General features: G+C 36.0%; 3 protein-coding genes across 3 annotated transcripts; all 3 read left to right on the plus strand.

The window, feature by feature from the left end:
• Positions 1 to 1,917: 1,917 nt before the first annotated feature.
• Positions 1,918 to 2,586, plus strand: LOC121908339 (GTPase IMAP family member 9-like). Its single transcript, XM_042428257.1, has one exon. The coding sequence runs from the start codon at positions 1,918 to 1,920 to the stop codon at positions 2,584 to 2,586; it is 669 nt and encodes a 222-aa protein (XP_042284191.1).
• Positions 2,587 to 5,333: 2,747 nt separating this feature from the next.
• LOC121908894 (tripartite motif-containing protein 16-like) lies at positions 5,334 to 8,434 on the plus strand. The gene is made up of 2 exons (XM_042429190.1): positions 5,334 to 7,260; positions 8,162 to 8,434. The coding sequence occupies exon 1, from the start codon at positions 5,391 to 5,393 to the stop codon at positions 7,092 to 7,094; it is 1,704 nt and encodes a 567-aa protein (XP_042285124.1). The 5' UTR covers positions 5,334 to 5,390; the 3' UTR covers positions 7,095 to 7,260; positions 8,162 to 8,434.
• A 6,270-nt stretch (positions 8,435 to 14,704) lies between these two features.
• Positions 14,705 to 16,663, plus strand: LOC121908340 (GTPase IMAP family member 9-like). The gene is made up of 2 exons (XM_042428258.1): positions 14,705 to 14,799; positions 15,708 to 16,663. Exons 1-2 carry the CDS (start codon positions 14,760 to 14,762, stop codon positions 16,661 to 16,663), a joined length of 996 nt encoding a protein of 331 aa, XP_042284192.1. The 5' UTR covers positions 14,705 to 14,759.
• Positions 16,664 to 18,631: the final 1,968 nt, after the last annotated feature.

Consider the following 18,631-nt stretch of genomic DNA (forward strand, 5'->3'; position numbering starts at 1 on the left):
TTTGGTACTAGAAACATAATGATTCAGACAACATCAAAGATCAAGTCAATATTATTAGAATAGTACAAATAATCCATCATGGTTCTTAAAATTATCCTTAAAGTAGTAATCTCGAAGAATTTCATTTGAATAAATATCTGTTAAGTCACTATCTATCGCCGAATGAGGTAACACAACGGTGATTGAGCCTATGATCCACAGACAAAAGCATGAACATTTGCAGTATTATGACTATTATGAACTGGGTGTCGGTGGCGACATTCCTAGAAAAAATCACAAGCGGCGCAAAGTCAGTGGCGCGTTTTCCATCACCAAGCAGTGGTTGGTCCGCCAGACAGTTCATGTGGAGTTAATGCAACCACCGAATTTGACTGTTATCAGCCTATTGAGTAGCATTATCATCACACATCTGTCCCAGATATAAGGGCTAATAGGGGCTTACTAAACCTAGTAGGTTCAGGAGGCCGTTATCATTCATTCATTTCAGTGAGCAAATGTTGGTGGAGCCCAGTCGGCACAGAAGGCCTGTTATCAGACATGTGCTGTCGCATGACTGTCAAGTTTCTTTCAGCGAAAACAACAACAACATAAAAAAAGGCTGACAGTCCTATTATTCTCAGTGGAAAATGTAATATTTTAAGGTAATTTTAAGTAAAATGCATTTTGAGGGCATTTCTATTGAGAAATGTGCATTTTATTGTTTTATTGTTTATTTTTATTGTTATGTTATTTGTGTTGTTTTATGTAACTGTTTAATGATGTTCTTTCAACAAATAAATTAATTAAATTATTTATGCACATTTCACATTTAATTTTTGCTCTTGTCACCTATAATGTTTCATTTCAAATGTAATATCTCATTTCAAAACTATTACTATTCCATTCTGTAAATAGATTTTAAATATTACATATGTTTCATTATTCTTATTCTTATTCTTAATTTTCTTTGGTCTATTTTTATTCTTCTGTGTTGTGTTTTTTGGAGCCAAGACTCTTTCTTTGTATGCTTGCATTAGCTAATAAAACAGGTTCTGATTGAATGGGCGAATGTATGTCATGCTGACAGAAAATCCCAAAACCAAGAATCATAAAGATACAAAAAATCTCCAGGGTTGTGTGAATAGTAGCTTATGCATGAATGAGAACAGACAAAACAACCCAAACTCTAACCTGAGAACTTCAGACCTTCCTCCAAGCCTGTAGTAATGCCCTAGATTGTCAGTAGTATTGTAACCTCTGAGGGTGACTCATTTTACTTACCATTTCCACTAATAAAGAAAAAACAAACAAAAAGCTTCATTTTATATATTGGGCCTTCAAAGTGCTCTCTGAAACTATGCCATGTTTTTGTGTTGAGAAATGTTAAAGACATCATGAAAAGAAAACCTTAACAAGGTGACAGTGAGTAAAATACTTTCGGGTGGTGAGTCTTCCAGTCAGCTAATCACAAAGCTTTAAATTCTGGATTTCAAATTTAATTCATCCCTGGGACATTCTAAAATCTTTTTTGTATTATTATTATTAAAAGAACTTCATTAAACAGTTACATAAAATAACACAAATAACAAAACAGCTCAGACTTACACCTGCAGTTGCTGCTTATCGTCATAGATGTTACCAAACAAAATGAAACGGAGCTGTTTGAGATTGTTACTTTGTTACCATATTCAAAGAAACCACACACATAAAAATAAAGATGAAAGATAGAATTAAGAATCTTCAGCAACTAAGAGATGAAACACTCATATACCCTAAAACTGTTTAAGGACAACTGAGTTATCCATCCAACCATAGTTATCCATCCCTGATGTGGACTAATTGAACAGATTGTATGAATACACATAGAACTGATTGTTTGTACTTTTTTCCCCAGCCTTCAGGTCCACATTTCCCAATATTAATGTCCATGTCCCCACTATGGGCATAGGCCGCCAACAAAGTCTCTCCAGGCATCCCACAGTCTTCAACAATAATGAGCTGCTCAGGATTGTGATGGTGGGGAAGACTGGAGCTGGGAAGAGCGCCACAGGAAACACCATTCTGGGACAAAAGTGCTTTAAATCAGAATTCTCCCCTAAATCTTTGACAGAACACTGTGAAAAGGTCTTTGGTGAGGTGGATGGACAAAAGATTGCTGTTATCGACACTCCAGGCCTGTTTAACACCAGGAACACTGAAGAGAAAACATCTAAAGAAATTGCCCAGAGCATTTCTTATGCTATACCTGGGCCTCATATCTTCCTAATAGTCATCAAACTAGGCATATACACAGAGGATGAAAAGCAGACGGTGCAGAAGATTCAGGAAATCTTTGGTGAGGAAGCCAACAAATACAGCATGGTTCTCTTTACCCATGGTGACCTGCTCAAAGGGCAAACTATTGAGAAGTTCTTGAAGGGCAGCAAAGATCTGCAGGACCTTGTGGCCAAATGTAACGGCCAGTACCACGTGTTCAATAATGAGGTGGAGGATCGTTCTCAGGTCAGCAAGCTGCTCAAGAAGATAAGAAATATAAATAAGCAGAGTGAAGGAAGCTACTACACCAATGAAATGGCAGAGAGAGTGATAGAAGAGGAGAAAGAATGAATCCTGAAAGAGAAAGAAGAGCAAATGTGCACACAGCAGGAGAAACTGAAGAAGCAAAGAAACAAATAAGCAGTCTCTCCCCATGCATGCCAATATATTCTCCGGCCTGTGCAAAATTAATTGAATTATATAACTAATGAGGAAACAATTTGTCTTCATAAGAAAAAAATTAATCAAGATCTGCTCCGAATAGCAAGTATAGCAACCAAAAGAGGCTGTTTGACACTAAGAGAGATGAAGAGAAAACAGTTAAAGGTCAAACATGCAACATTCAGCTCCACTAGATGTCGCACCAGCACCAGCATCTCAGGCCAAAACAAATGTGTGTGTTGTTCACTCAATGAAGTTGGAAAAAAAAAAGAGAAAACGGTCCTTGAACCAACAGTTCACAAAACTCAGATCAAACTGTCAAACTAGGCAGTATTGATCAAATATGGATCAAGATTCTGTTACTGCACTCCCTATTTCTCAAATGTTTTCAGAAACATATTGTTTGGCTGTAATATGAGAAAATTTCAGATCATTCTCAGGTCAAGCAGCTGTTCAAGAAGATCAGAATGGAGCCATTACACAATCAAAATATTCCAAAGAGCAGAGAGAGCAATCAAAGAGAAGAAACAACAAATCCTGAAAGACAATGAAGAGCAAATGCTCAAAGAGCAGGAGGAACTGATGAAGGAAAGAGAGGAAATATTAACTGCTGAGGAAACAGAAGGTTGATAGAAAGAAAGAGAATAAGTTGACAAGTTAGAGGAAACAAGAAAAAAACTGAAGTAACACCAAGAATTTCAAGCTAGAAGCCGAGAAGATAAATTTAATAATCCAGCTATTAATTCAAATGATTCATGTCAGTTTATCTCTAGTTTTGCAAATCATCTATCAGTTAATAAAAAATGATCCAAACACAAGAACTCACCCACCTCCACACAGTGAGAGCAAATTAATGTGAAAATGACATCTGCTGTTGTCGTGGAATTACTCAACAACTGTTTATCCATAAAATAAAGATGTATTCAAAGCAAAATAAGTAAAGGACTGTTGCTGATCCTAACGTCCCACACAGGATAGAAAAAGTTCTCTCTTGTCGTCATTTGGTCCTGCAGGACTTTTATACCCAGAAAAAAGGAGGGCAAATACAAAAAAGAGAGAGAATTTAATATGTTCAATATGTAAACAAATACAGACTCCAAATGTCATGAAGAACACAGAGAAGGTTTGGATCAGCAGCTACTCTGATTGTTTTTACACTTTTATAGCCAGCAGGTGGTCAGATGAGTCTCATGTATGATGAAGGGTCGGAAAGGAAACTGGAATAAAAGATTCAAAGATTCCAAAACATTTGAATCAAGAAAACAACAAAGACTTTCTGATCCTGGACTGAAAAAGCTTTAATTCACTGCTGTGACTTCTTGTAAATCTTCACATTCACTTTTTTCATTTTCTTGTTCGGTCTGATTTATAAATATAGAAGTTGGGTGTTAATCAATATTTTATTGTTGTGCATATTTTGTAACAATAGCAGATAATTCATGGTTGATAATTATTGTTTTATTACTGGATGTATTTCTGCAATATTAGTCCATATGTGTTATTAATCACACAAGATGATAAATTCTTCTTTAAAAAATAAATGACTATTTTGTTTCTGAATGTTTGAGGTTGAGTCTATTTATTGCTCAAAATGGATTTAAAGCTGTTGTGCAGTGTAAAGTATTTGAGGTATCAGAGATCACTGATGGTAGAAAAGTGGAAAAGTGGTGGTTGAGAACCACTGACCTAAATGTAGTTCAAAGTAGGGCTGCAACTAATGATTCTTTTCATTATTGATTAATCTGTCAATCATTTTTGATTAGTTGTTTGGTCTATAAAATGTCACTGTTTCCCAAAGATCAAGATTCAACCTACAATGTCTTGTTTTGTCCACAACCCAAAGACATTCAGTTTATTGTCATAGACGACTGAAGAAACCAGAAAATATTCACATTTGAGAAGCTGGAACCAAATCTGACATGTCAGGATATGCTTCAGCATGAATAGATGTTCTTTGTTTCTCTTTCTCACAGGATCATAAGCATAGTACTTTGGTTTCTATGGTTACATATTTAATATGGCTGTTTCACCCAAACAAGAATTCATTTGAAACCACAGCTACCTGTCCGACCCTCTAAAAAGATTTATCTACTTGCTACTTACAAGCATCTGTTTTTGACTCGTTAACTCTTGAATAAAAAACATTGATTTTACTTTCTTAGGTTGTTTAATTATAATAACTTTAGAGGCCTGGAGAAGTAAAAATGGAAAAAAGAAAGAGTTGAACAGTAGTTGAACAAAATATAGAACCTTGTGAAGATTTTTTTTTTTCCTATCCTAATATTTTTTAACCATTCACATTTTTCTTCTAGAGCTTGTAACATCAAAGACATTTGTTTGCAGCAAAACAATACAACAACACATTTCAGCTAAATTCATTAGTTTCTTTGTACTGATAGTGTCTAACTGTGTATAGTGTGACCCTTTTTTCAGGGTTGAAAAAATACAGTATCTCTCTCAAACTGCTCCTCTGAATCATAGCTTGATAACTCCTCCCTCTTCTTCCTGCTCTCAAACACAACAGCTCCAGTCTGTCCACATATTTCCTTGTTCCCTCCCCTTCAGATCTACAGTTTGAAGATGGGTGTAAGCAACCTGTAAAAGAGCTGCAGCCTCCATTCACTGCAGAAACACATGCTGTTTAGATCAGAGCTCAAACTAGTTTCACTTCTTAGAAAGTGAAACTCAGACAGTCGTTGCCACTGAGAGGTGAAATGGCGCAGCGAGGAGCTCAGCTGGACCGAGAAACCTTCTCTTGTTCGATCTGTCTGGATCTACTGAAGGATCCGGTTACTATTCCCTGTGGACACAGCTACTGCATGAGCTGTATTAAAGGTTTCTGGGATGAAGAGGATGAGAAGAAAATCTACAGCTGCCCTCAGTGCAGACAGACCTTCACACCGAGGCCTGTCCTGGTGAAAAGCACCATGTTAGCTGATTTAGTGGAGCAGCTGAGGAAGACTGGACTCCAAGCTGCTCCTGCTGATCACTGCTATGCTGGACCTGAAGATGTGGCCTGTGATGTCTGCACTGGGAGGAAGATGAAAGCTCTCAAGTCCTGTCTGGTGTGTCTGATCTCTTACTGTGAGAAACACCTTCAGCTTCATATTGAATCTGCTGCATTTGAAAAACACAAGCTGGTCGACCCTTCCAAGAAGCTCCAGGAGAACATCTGCTCTCGTCATGATGAGGTGATGAAGATGTTCTGCCGTACTGATCAGCAGATTATCTGTTATCTCTGCTCTGTGGATGAACATAAAGGCCACGACACAGTCTCAGCTGCAGCAGAAAGGACTGAGAGGCAGAGAGAGCTCGAGGTGAGTCGACAAAACATCCAGCAGAGAATCCAGGACAGAGAGAAAGATGTGAAGCTGCTTCAACAGGAGGTGGAGGCCGTCAGTCGCTCTGCTGATAAAGCAGTGGAGAACAGTGAGAAGATCTTCACTGAGCTGATCCATCTCATCCAGAAAAGAAGTTCTGATGTGAAGCAGCAGATCAGATCCCAGCAGGAAACTGAAGTGAGTCGAGTCAAAGAGCTTCAGGAGAAGCTGGAGCAGGAGATCACTGAGCTGAAGAGGAAAGATGCTGAACTGAAGCAGCTCTCACACACAGAGGATCACAACCAGTTTCTACACAACTACCCCTCACTGTCACAACTCAGTGAACCTACAGACTCATCCAACATCAATATCCGTCCTCTGAGATACTTTGAGGATGTGACAGCAGCTGTGTCAGAGCTCAGAGATCAACTACAGGACATCCTGAGGGAGAAATGGACAAACATCTCACTGACAGGGACTGAAGTGAACGTTTTACTGTCAGAACCAGAACCCAAGACCAGAGCTGAGTTCTTAAAATATTCATGTGAAATCACACTGGATCCAAACACAGCAAACACACAGCTGTTATTATCTAAGGGGAACAGAAAAGCAACATACATGAGTCAACATCAGTCTTATTCAAGTCACCCAGACAGATTCACTGATTGGGGTCAGGTCCTGAGTAGAGAGAGTCTGACTGGACGTTGTTACTGGGAGGTGAAGTGGACAGGAAGAAGTGTTTGTGTAGCAGTTGCATACAAGAATATCAGCAGAGAAGGGAGGTTTGATGAATGTCTATTTGGACACAATGACAAATCTTGGGCTATAAGTTGTGACACTAACAGTCATAACTTTTGGTTCAACAGTGTCTCAACTCCCATCTCAGGTCCTCAGTCCTCCAGAGTAGGAGTGTATCTGGATCACAGTGCAGGTATTCTGTCCTTCTACAGCGTCTCTGAAACCATGACTCTCCTCCACAGAGTCCAGACTACATTCACTCAGCCTCTCTATGCTGGAGTTCGGTCATATAGCTCATCCAGTGTTTGGGCAGCAATTTTGTCTATTGGAAGCACTATTGAGTTGTGTAAGCTCAAGTAAACATTGAAATGTCACTTAAGTAAAAGTATGTCTGAGTCATCAAGATAGATTTTCTGTTGGTGCCAGCTGCTTCTTATCATTGGTCATGCTGCTTAATGCTTTATCTACCTGCATGCCAAGGGGTTGTTTAGAGAAAGACACACAGAAAGACACAACAAAGAAACAAGTAAGTAATAATCAAACATGTATCCGTAAATAAAATATGTATTGTTGCATGGTTTATGTAGTTGTTGTACTTGCAGACTGTCCTCTCAAAACAACAAAGAAGCAGACAAATGTCACCATCAGTCATTGTTCAAGTAGCTGAAAAAGACTTAAGTTTAATGTCAAAAACTGAAATGCAAGATTCTAATAACAGAGGAGGATATTTATCTAAAAACATACAGTGTGAAGAGGACCTCATAACTGCATTTAGACCAGATAATACCTAATAATATTTACAGAAAGTATAACTGAACACTTCAATTGGTAAATGAAGTATTTAAAAATGCAAAACAATCCCTTACAGTTTTTTTTTTTTATTGTATATCTAAAATTTTGGCTACAGCCCTGCATGGTTGTTCTTTTTCGCATCTTAACCTTGTAGTTTTTAGAATTGTCACAACAGTAAACACTGACAAACAATCTGTTTTTTTATTATAGATATAATGACCTGTTGTATATTTTGGATTTCTTCTGTAATATAGGTTGATGTCTTTCTGCCGCTCCACTCTTGTGAACATGATTATAATCATTCCTAATCATGCTGTCATTGTAAAAAAAAATATTCTCGTAGTAAAATGCTCTTTATATATCAGGTCCCACTTGATCTTTGATATATGCAACGTAACACGTTTTTCACCTGAAGGCTGATGGATCCTGCACTTGATATCTTGTGTTTATCACAGATGAATATTCTGTCTTTGTGATTCTTCCTTCTCAAACATTCACTCATACAAACACAAAGCTTTCACTGTTTGAGGGGAACAGAATCACATTTATGTCTGTTTTATTACTCGGAAAGATTTGTTACATCAAATGGCAGATTTTTATTTCTGATATTTTAACTTTTTTTTTTTTTTTTTTAGCTCCATCTTCGGAGATCATTCCCAGAGACAATCTGTCGATCAGACATGGTGGACGGGATTGTGATGTTCTCTTCCTTGAATCATTTGCTGATTAACTCTGGGAAGCTCTTTTTATTGTCTATTAATTATTGTTGGCTGTCCAACTGGAAGTAAAGGAGCATCACTTTCTTGATTGCAGATAATGTAATTAATCAGAAAAGAGCTCTGTGACATGAAGTGAAAGATAAAATAAAATAATATAAACAATGGACATTTATTCATTAAACATGTAAAGTGTTGTGTGGCCTATATGGTACTTAACTGTGTTGTGTTTTTGTTGTAAGAGTATTTCTTCTTTCTTCTGTTTGACTGCATGAGCCTTAATGGAGACTAGTTCTTATTTCATCACAGCTGATAATATGTTAATCTGTTTCCATCGCTTTTTAAATTTTAAGAAGTTAAAACTATAATCATTGTTATGAAAAACAAAACAAAAACAAACTTGGATGGAAAGACTAAATACTGAACCAAACAAACAGGAAATTACAAACAGCTGAATATACTTCTTAAATTAATGTCTTGAATTAATGTCCATGTGTAATTTTATAATTTCCTTTACAGTACTTAAAGTACTAGCTGAGCGAGTTAATCAAAGTATGAGGCTACAGCTCAAGCTTTTTCTTGCCATCCTTATCACAAGGGGTTGCTGGTTTCTTGATTTTCCATGAAAACACCTCTACAACAAAAGTTTAGGAATTTCAGATCTTCATAATAGAAATAAAAAATGCTGTGTCACCAAGCAAAGCAGGTTAGCTAACAGGTTGCAGCTATGCTAGCCATCAATTAAGTTGACTCTAGATCTAATCTGCAGCAAAACAAATACACAGCAAATATATCATGCATATAGTGTGAAGAAATCGCTAACACAAAATACTCATGGACAAATAGTGTCCAAGGCAACAATGTTGAAAATAAATAGCTGCAGCAGATGCTGGTACATGAGCTCTCTACTCTGTTTGGTTTGTTCTGAAGGAAATTTCCTCATGTGTAACTACTTCTGTTGAATGACCAGGAGGGGACACTGCAGAACACAAAAACTACTTGCACTCAAACAGAGGGCAGAAAAGAGCCCATGTTTATTTGTTATCATGTTGTGAACAGAGATTAAAAGTCCAGTTAGAAAGGCCGGCCGCACCCTATATGTACACATTGGCAATTTAAAAGAAAGTGTGTCATTTCTTGTAAATGCAGATGGGAGAAGTGAACAGGGTGGACTGTTTATCTGAATGAACTCTGAACATCCGGGAGGATATTGAAGCTGTGCTCATTACAGCTTATCATCATGACCTTTAGCTCATGGGTGTTAATAACTACATAAGATAACCAAAACATATTCAGCAATGACTCTAGTCCACTGAAATAAAGACCTTTTATTTTTCAAACCTACCGTGAGTGCCTGGACCTGGATTTTTTTTTTTGCCATTTTTTTGGTCACAATTCCTCCGCTCTTCTTACATATTCATCAGTGTCACAGACAAGAACAAAGATGTAACTGTGCTGAATTGACATGAATATGAATATTATGATTGTGTATTTAATCTGATATTAACTGAGTTTTCCTTTTCTGAAGTAATTCAGATGTTGAATCTGTATATGGACAACTGTTATTATTCAGTAAAGGATTTAAAGGACAGTTTCACATTTTTTCATGTCTATCTTAATACAGTAATCACATGCTTTATACTGTATACTGTGAATCATATGTTAAGAGCCATATAAACAAATCATATATATGTAATTGTTGGCTATAATTATTCCTACTGAATCAGAATCAGAAACAGGTTTATTGCCAAATAAGTTTGCACATACAAGAAAATTTGTCTTGGTGTTGTGGTGCATAATAATAAAAAAATAGAAGGTAAGAGAAAAAACAATTATCCATACAAAGTGAGAAAAATACAACTACTACAAAAGAAAGGTGATATGAATATATAAATAAAATTACACAATAAAAAATAAGTAAAAATGTATTCTATGTGAAAAGAGCTGTTGAGTTTAAAAAATAATTTACAAGACATTGACCATAAATATTCAAATGTTCACAGTATAAACAGTATATGTAATGTTCAAATGTAATAAAACAAAGAATATAAATAATTGTGTTAATGTAACGCTCCATGTTAGCTGTGATGAGTTCAGAGATGTGCATTAAAAGATTATAAGATTTCATGTTAATATAAGGTGTGATGTCAATATCAGTGAGGGTCCCAGCAGGGGCATATTCAGGGATTTTGGGGCCCTTTAGGTAAACTCAGTCATGAGGCTCTTTCGTACCTTTCTCATTCATAAATGAGCGTGTTGGTATTATGATGGTAGACAAAGTACTCAAAATTTTAACCTATTAATACCAAACTAAATATAGTCTGCATTCAAAAATATACTTGGGTAAAAGTGAATAAGTATTATAAAGCAATGTACCTACATTAACATCTGTTCAAGGTGGAGCTCATTTTAGCTGCTTTATATACTGCTGGATAGTTTTAATCTATAATAATGCATCACATTTTATTTGTTGATCAGATCAAATCATATAAAATCTGACAGATCTGTCAGATAAATGTAGTAGAATGACAAGTACAGTGTTTCCTTCTGAAATAGAAGAAACTGAATCATCCTAGTAGAAGTGGAGAGGAAGTATACATTTGCATTAAATGGAAATATTAAAGTAAAGTACATGTACTTCATAACTGCAAGCATAAAACTTGATTAAGTGTACTTGGTTACTTTTGGAGGTTAATGATTTGTATAACTGTAATCATTGATCAGGTTTTTCCTGCTTCTCTGACATGAACTGCTCACTGAACCAGTCAATGAAAAGTAACTCAATTCATTTACTTAAGTAAGGTAGGCTACTTGTACTTTAGGTTACTTGAATATTTTCATTTTATGCTACTTTATATTTAGACTCCACTACGTTTGGGTCCAACATTGACAACTTCTTTTAAAAAGTGCTTTGGAGGCCTTTTGTAAGTAATTTCAGGGTATAATGAGTTAGAATAGTAACATAATTTTTCATGTTTCTGTCATAAAAAATACATCATGTATACTTAATACAATATGTTATACTTATTCTGATACTTTACTACTTACACTTATACTTTGGTGATGTTCTGTGATCAGAGAACGATAGTGAACTGTGTGTAGAGATAACTGAAGAGTAGTTCGGCAGTACATATCTGCTGAGTTTATAATAATGGACTGTTCAGATCTGTATCTGTTGTTGGTATTGTACCCATTTTCAAGTGTGATATTAAACCCAGAAAGACATTCTCTTGTTTGTGAATCTTTTATTACAAAGGCTGCCACCACAGCTTACAAAAAAAGCTAAATAGAGTACAATTGTAGTTGCCAAAAGTACCCCAAAATAGATGGACAATATACTATAATTTCAATATTTTTAAGTGTACCTGAAGTAATCTTTGTACCATGAGTACTACCCAAGTGGTTTTACAGTACATCAGTATTCTACCTCTGAATACAGCAAATGGTAGAATTACCTTAGGAGCCCTTTTATGACTTTGGCTTTTAGACTTGATCTATAAACGAACTATACACACCTAGATTTGTGTGCTAGTTGTCAACAGTGTGATGTGGGTTTGGTTTGGTAAATTTCCATCTGTGTTCACTGCTGAACGCCTCTTTGTTGGCATCGATGGAGACGGTGTTTTCAATGAAGAGACGGAAGGAGTGTTCAAATGTGTCAAAAGAGTCAAAAGAGTCAAAAGTGTTTTATAATCTAGTGCAAGAAGCATGTGCTGTTAGATGACATGGGCATCCATGTTTACTGACATTATGTTGTGAAAAAGAACTACAAACTTCAATTCTAAGGGTTCAGTGTGTCCACAATAATTTTGGCAATCAAAACAACTGTTGGCATTTCTTGTAAATGCTGACGGGAGGAGGAACATGGTTTTATATTTACAGTTACCTGAAAAAATCCTGAAAATGCCGAAGGACTGGATTCTTACGCTATCTAGATTATAAAGAGAAAATCAATCACAGTGAATCATTTAAGGATTGAATTAAAACATGAAAACTTAGTGGAAAAAGAAATAGCAAGTTAACCAATGTTAAATGTAATGATTAAATATGAATTAGTATTTATGGAGACGTGAGTGTATAAAAATGCATCATTTTCCATTGTCATTTTTTAGTGTTTATGATGAATGTTTACAATTAAAACATTTATGTAACATTTAAAAGTCTGTAACACACACATCATATCATGGTGGTTATAGTGGGACATTAAGCAACATATTCCTCTTGTTTTATTTATAAAGGAAGAGTGACTTTGTACTTTGGTGTCAACAGTGTTTTATGGGTGTGGTTTGTTGCATGAAGTGATATAAAGCTGTGTAGTGGCAGAGACTGAAATTTACCTCTGCTCTTGATCTCGACCTGATCTGCTCTTCTCTCTTTATATAAAGAGGCAGAGTTGCAGATTCTGACATTTACCTCTTCACTTCAGCAGATCTGCTCTTCTCTCTTTAAAACAAAAATCAACAGCAACATATTAAAACAAGGTAAGTCAATATATAACTGTATTCTTAATATTTTTTTTATCTAGTGGACTAAAACTTTGACTGATATCAGAGATCAGTCAAACTACGCTCTTAAATTGAAAATGTATAGAAATCAGTGGAGAAATGATCATTTCTTTCAGTTTTATGTCCAGAGGTTAGATGTAGGAATGTGTATAAAATATCAATACAGCACTTCCTAAACATAAAGTGGTATTTAGAAAAATAAAATGTAGACTACATAAAAATAAAAAAAGAATTGACATACTGACTATTAAAAAAGTACGATAGATGCACCTCTCATCATTTCTTCTTTCTTTTGACTTGTACCAAAGTTTCATAAGCTTTATGCTCAGCCATGAGTCTCTTTATCGACACTTTGCTTCCTCTTCTCTTATTTCTCTCTCCTACACTTGAGGATGGCTGCAGTGAAACTCCAACGCCTTCTACTTTTTTATCTTATTTCTATTTTTTTTTTATCAGAACTGCAACATACAGATGGTCCCTGCTGTTGAATGTCAGCTGAACTGGACGCAGAAATAAAGTTTATCGACCACGCAGTAAGAGCCATGCTTCAAACAAAGCGGTTTAAAATAATAGCTGGACTCATTCCTTCACGTTAGAGGCTGCAGGGCTGCCAACTCTCACGCAATTGACACTTTTCATGCACTTATTATGTTGTAATTAATTCTCATGCATGCTGCTCAGAGTAATCTCAGACAGCGGCTGTTCTGGCAGCACAGCGTCTCTCCCTCTGCTCTTGAGCCGTGTGCACGCAGACAGGAGTGGGAGTGAGTTACTATGGTTACAGGATACCCTGAAACTTTCTCATGGAAAATGAGAGCACCAGGATTTTTCCCGGTGGCCTGGAACGACATAGTCTTATTTATTTATTTATTTATTTATTTATTCATTTATTTATTTATTGACCCTGAACGTAACACTGCTCTGCAAGCTGTGACGGTGCACGGTGGAAGGAGAGAGAGAGAGAGAGAGAGAGAGAGAGAGAGAGAGAGTATTTTAAGTTTATCCAATCAAAAACACAGAGATCCAGGAAATGTGGACTTGCGCCTTCTTTACTGTGACACATTTTCACGATAAACGTAAACTCAGAATCAAAAAGGCACAATACACACAAACAACTGACATTAATTGAGGAGTTCATAACAAAATCTTTGCATGTTTTATATTCATATATGTTTCAAATATTTCATATTTCAAATTATAACACACCAGAAACAAAACTACCTCACCAATAAGAACACAAACAAAGAAAGTTCTGCCAGCTGTGCAAGAAAGACAAAGTTGAGACAGAGCTGTGCTTTCTAACAGAATGCATAAAACTCCAGCCAATCCGAATAAAATATTTCCCCAAATTCAAATACAAACATCCTGAATTTGACCACATAACCAACATAAACAAAATACCAATCGTATTAGGAGAGCACATAGAGAGCTGCAGCCTAGCAGCAGAGTACGTCTCTATCTGCCACACTCTGAGGAACAGTGAGTGACCCCCCCCTACACAAACACACACACAGTTTTTACCTCTTATTTATTTACTATTATTATTGGTAATATGGTGGTGTATATATACCTATATATATATATATATATATTTGTTTGTTTTTTCAAATAAAAGCTATTATTTCCATTATAGCTGATATCTGACAGTTAAGTTCAGCTTTCTGTTTTTGCTACCTCTTTTCTTTCTTTCTTTCTTTTTCTTTTTTTTTCTTTTCCTCCTTCAAGCACAATTAATGTGATTAACAACTGTTGTTTTCAAACTATAAGGTTAACGTAATGTCTTATTGTTAGTATATTAAAACCTGTACTTCTCCCTGTTTGTATTATTTGCAATACTGTACTTCAATATGGTCATGCCAATAAAGCCTAATTGAACTGAATTGAATTGAATAGTTGACATTTACACATTTCGTTTGGCAGCAAGTGCCAGTACCGTCTAAACAAAGATGGACGGTGGAAAACAGAGGAAGGGTGGAGCAGAGAGAGAAGGAGATGCCACTAAAAGCTTCAAAATGGATCAAATGAATGCATGCATGGGACCACCACTGCCAGGTTAATGTTACCGATGCGTCATCATCGTCCCCTTTCAATGTTAAACTGCCAAGAAACTGGACAATCAATAATAAAAATGATATTTCCCTTTCTAATTTCCTCCAAACATTGAAAGCATAATTGACATATCTAGTCTAGTTAATGTGGTCAATATTATTTGAAAATTCATGCGTTTTGGTTAAAATTTCAGTGAGTGAGTTCATACTTTGAGTTTATAATTTAAAATTATTGAGACAACACAACATCTTCTGTCACACTATTCAGGATACTGTAATTTGTTGAAACTTACAGATCTATGTTATTTAATGTTTGTGTTGGTTAAAGGGCTATTTTAACCTTTGATGGGTAACTGTCTATTTTAACACAAAGGTGAACACAGGCTTTTACAAATGTGTTTAACACACATTTAACATCTTACAGTACAATAAACTAACAGTCATTATGTTAAAAAAGCCAGTTTGCATTTATGAACCACGAATCAGCCATATTTAGACTCACTTTGTAGCAGTAAGTTTACATCTAGAGGAAGGACCGTCAGTGTCTACAGTTTTCTCCGACATTACGGACATAAACACTGAAACTCACACATTGTACATACAGAACTAGTTGGGTGTGTATATGAGTCTTTTGGTACTAGAAACATAATGATTCAGACAACATCAAAGATCAAGTCGAAAATATTAAAATAATACAAATAATCCAGTATGGTTCTTAAAATTCTCCTTAAACAATAACTTTGGACCATTTTTACAAGATATTGTAACCAAACTCAAGAATTAAGAATCTTCAGCAACTAAGAGATGAAACACTCATCTACCCTAAAACTGTGTAATAGTTATCCATCCCTGATATGGACTAATTGAACATATTTTATGAACACACATTGATTGTTTGTCCCTTTTTTTCAGTTGTTGGGTCTACACCTCCCACAGTCTTCAACAATAATGAGCTGATCAGGATTGTGTTGGTGGGGAAGACTGGAGTTGGAAAGAGCGCCACAGGAAACACCATTCTGGGAAAAAAGTGCTTTAAATCTGAGGTCTGTGCTATATCTGTGACAGAACACTGTGAAAAGGTTTATTATGAGGTGGATGGACAAAAGATTGCTGTTATCGACACTCCAGGCCTGTTTGACACCAGGAACACTGAAGAGGAAACCGTCAAAGAAATTGCCCAGTGCATCTCCTATGCTTCACCTGGACCTCATATCTTCCTGGTCATCATCAAAGTGGGCAGAATCACAGAGGAAGAAAAACACACAGTGCAGAAGATTCAGAAAATCTTTGGTGAGGAAGCCAACAAATACAGCATGGTTCTCTTTACCCATGGTGACCTGCTCAAAGGGAAAACTATTGAGGAGTTCTGGGAGGACAGTGAAGATCTGCAGGACCTTGTGGACAAATGTAACGGCCAGTACCACGTGTTCAATAATGAGGTGGAGGATCATTCTCAGGTCAGAAAGCTGCTTGAGAAGATAAGAGATATAAATGATCAGAATGGAGGAAGCTACTACACCAACGAAATGTTCCAAAAGGCAGAGAGAGAGATAGAAGAGGAGAAACAACGAATCCTGAAAGAGAAAGAAAAACAAAACCGCAGAGAGCAGGAGAAACTGAGGAAGGAAATAGAGGAAAAGTATCAGCAAAACATGAGAGAGATTGAGGCTGAGACGGAGAAATTAAGAGAAGAACGTGAAAAAGAAGAAAAAGAGAAAATAAAAAAACTAAAAGAAGAGCAAGAATTTCAGGCCAGAAAGGAAGCCGAGAACAATGCTAAGATCAAAGCCATGTTGATTGAATTAGGTTTAGCTGTTTTGTCTATTGGCATTACGATGGCATCCCGAGGATGTTTTAAACCAAGATAGATGAAGAGACAACAGTTAAAGATATTGCTCAGTGCATTTCTTATGCTTCTCCTGGACCCCATACCGTCCTGGTAGTACAGCCAGTAATATGTGTTCATTAATGACTTTAAGGATCATTCTCAGGTCAAACAGCTGCTCAAGAAGATCAGAATGGAGCCACTACACCATTAAAATGTTCCAAAGAGCAGAGAGAGCAATAAAAGAGAAGAAACAACAACAACAACAACATGAGAAAAAAACTGAAGGAACACCAAGAATTTCAAGCTAGAAGCCGAGAAGAGAAATTCAATAATCCAACTGTTAATTCAAATGATTCATGTCTATTTATCTCTACTTTTGCAAATCATCTATTAGAAAAAAATTTGTTTTGTCATGTGAAGCCACATGTCTTGACAGTTTCCACAGCAAATTTTGTGTTTCCAACTCAAACAGAAAAAATTCAGTGGGGCTTTTCCTTAACATACTAAATATAGTCGTTAGTCATTAGTGGGTTAAATAAAGGTTGAATGAAAGAATCATTTCTACAGGAAACAGAACAATATCAATGTGTTGATTTATTTCAAAGCCCTGCTGGAAGTCAAACTCAGAAATGTTTTAAAAGCTTAACATCTTGTGAAAGTAGTATCAGTTGACTGGGTTTGCAGAGCTCATGTTCATTTGTTATTATGTTGTGAACAGAGAGTAGGGAGTCCAGTTGTAAAGGCCGGCTGGCCAGCTGATAATATGTTTAATCTGTTCACACCACTTTTTAAATGTTAAGAAAAACATGAATTGTGATTAAGTTGTAATCATTATTGTTATAATCAGCAGACTGAGGATTTATCATTTTCCTCCACAGAGATGATATATTGATTTAACAGAGTGACTGAAATAAATCTGTAGATGAAAACACTGACCAGGAGAGTTTTTCTGAATTTTGATGCATGTTTGCAAAATTAATTAAAAAATCAATTTCTTCTGTCTTTCAAAGTACAGATTTAAAAAAGTGTTTATTTCAGATATTCTATCAAAACCTCTGGAGTTAATGTGAAATGGCAACTTGGACAAATAAAATTACTTCATGAGCAGATTGGAAAGAGTGAATAACAATCCTGTTGATTATTGAATACATAGATATGAGATAGTGATTACACTTAGTTATCATAGTTATTTTACAACTTGCTACATAACATAAACTGGTTGGTGTTGAATACATACTGTACTTGTAATAAGTATTCAGATGTCAACTTGACAACATTTTGTTTTTTACATTGGTGTTTCTACACTGCATGTCCTCAGAGATCACATGTCAATCAAATGTTGTGGGCGGGACTGTGCTGCCTTCTCTTTCTCTTTCTGTCAAAAGACATTATGTTTCTGCACGCGGCATTTACTTTCTCACTTAAGCCATGGTGACTTTTTATGCCACAACCTCATAGCTTGCTGTTTATTTTCACCATACAAAGTGGAAGATAGTTGACCCAGAAATAAAATGTAGAAGATATTTGACTCAGAAATGAAATTCAATGGGGACAATTAAACACGACATTTGCTAAGAAATACTACAATATTTAAGATACTTAGAATACCAAAACAGAGTATATTTCCAGTCCCCAAAAGTACCTCAAAATAGGTGGACAATATAATATAATTTCATTATTTTTAAGTGTACTTGAAGTAATGTTTGTACCATATTTACTACTCAAGTGGTTTTACAATAATTAAGTATTCAACCTCTGAATACAGTAAATGGTAGAATCAACTAGGGTTTTTTGCACCTTTTGTGACTTTGGCTTTTAGACCTGATCTATAAATGAACTATACACACCTAGATTTCACTATGCTAGTTGTAAACAGTGTGATGTGGGTATGGTTTGGTAAATTTCCATCTGTGTTCACTGTTTAACTGCAGTGAACGCCTCTTTGATGGTATCTATATGGAGACAATGCTTTAAGTTAAGAGACTGTGGACTTATGACATCCAGCCCA

This window comes from Thunnus maccoyii, chromosome 12 (assembly GCF_910596095.1).
Source record: "Thunnus maccoyii chromosome 12, fThuMac1.1, whole genome shotgun sequence".
NCBI lineage: Eukaryota > Metazoa > Chordata > Actinopteri > Scombriformes > Scombridae > Thunnus > Thunnus maccoyii.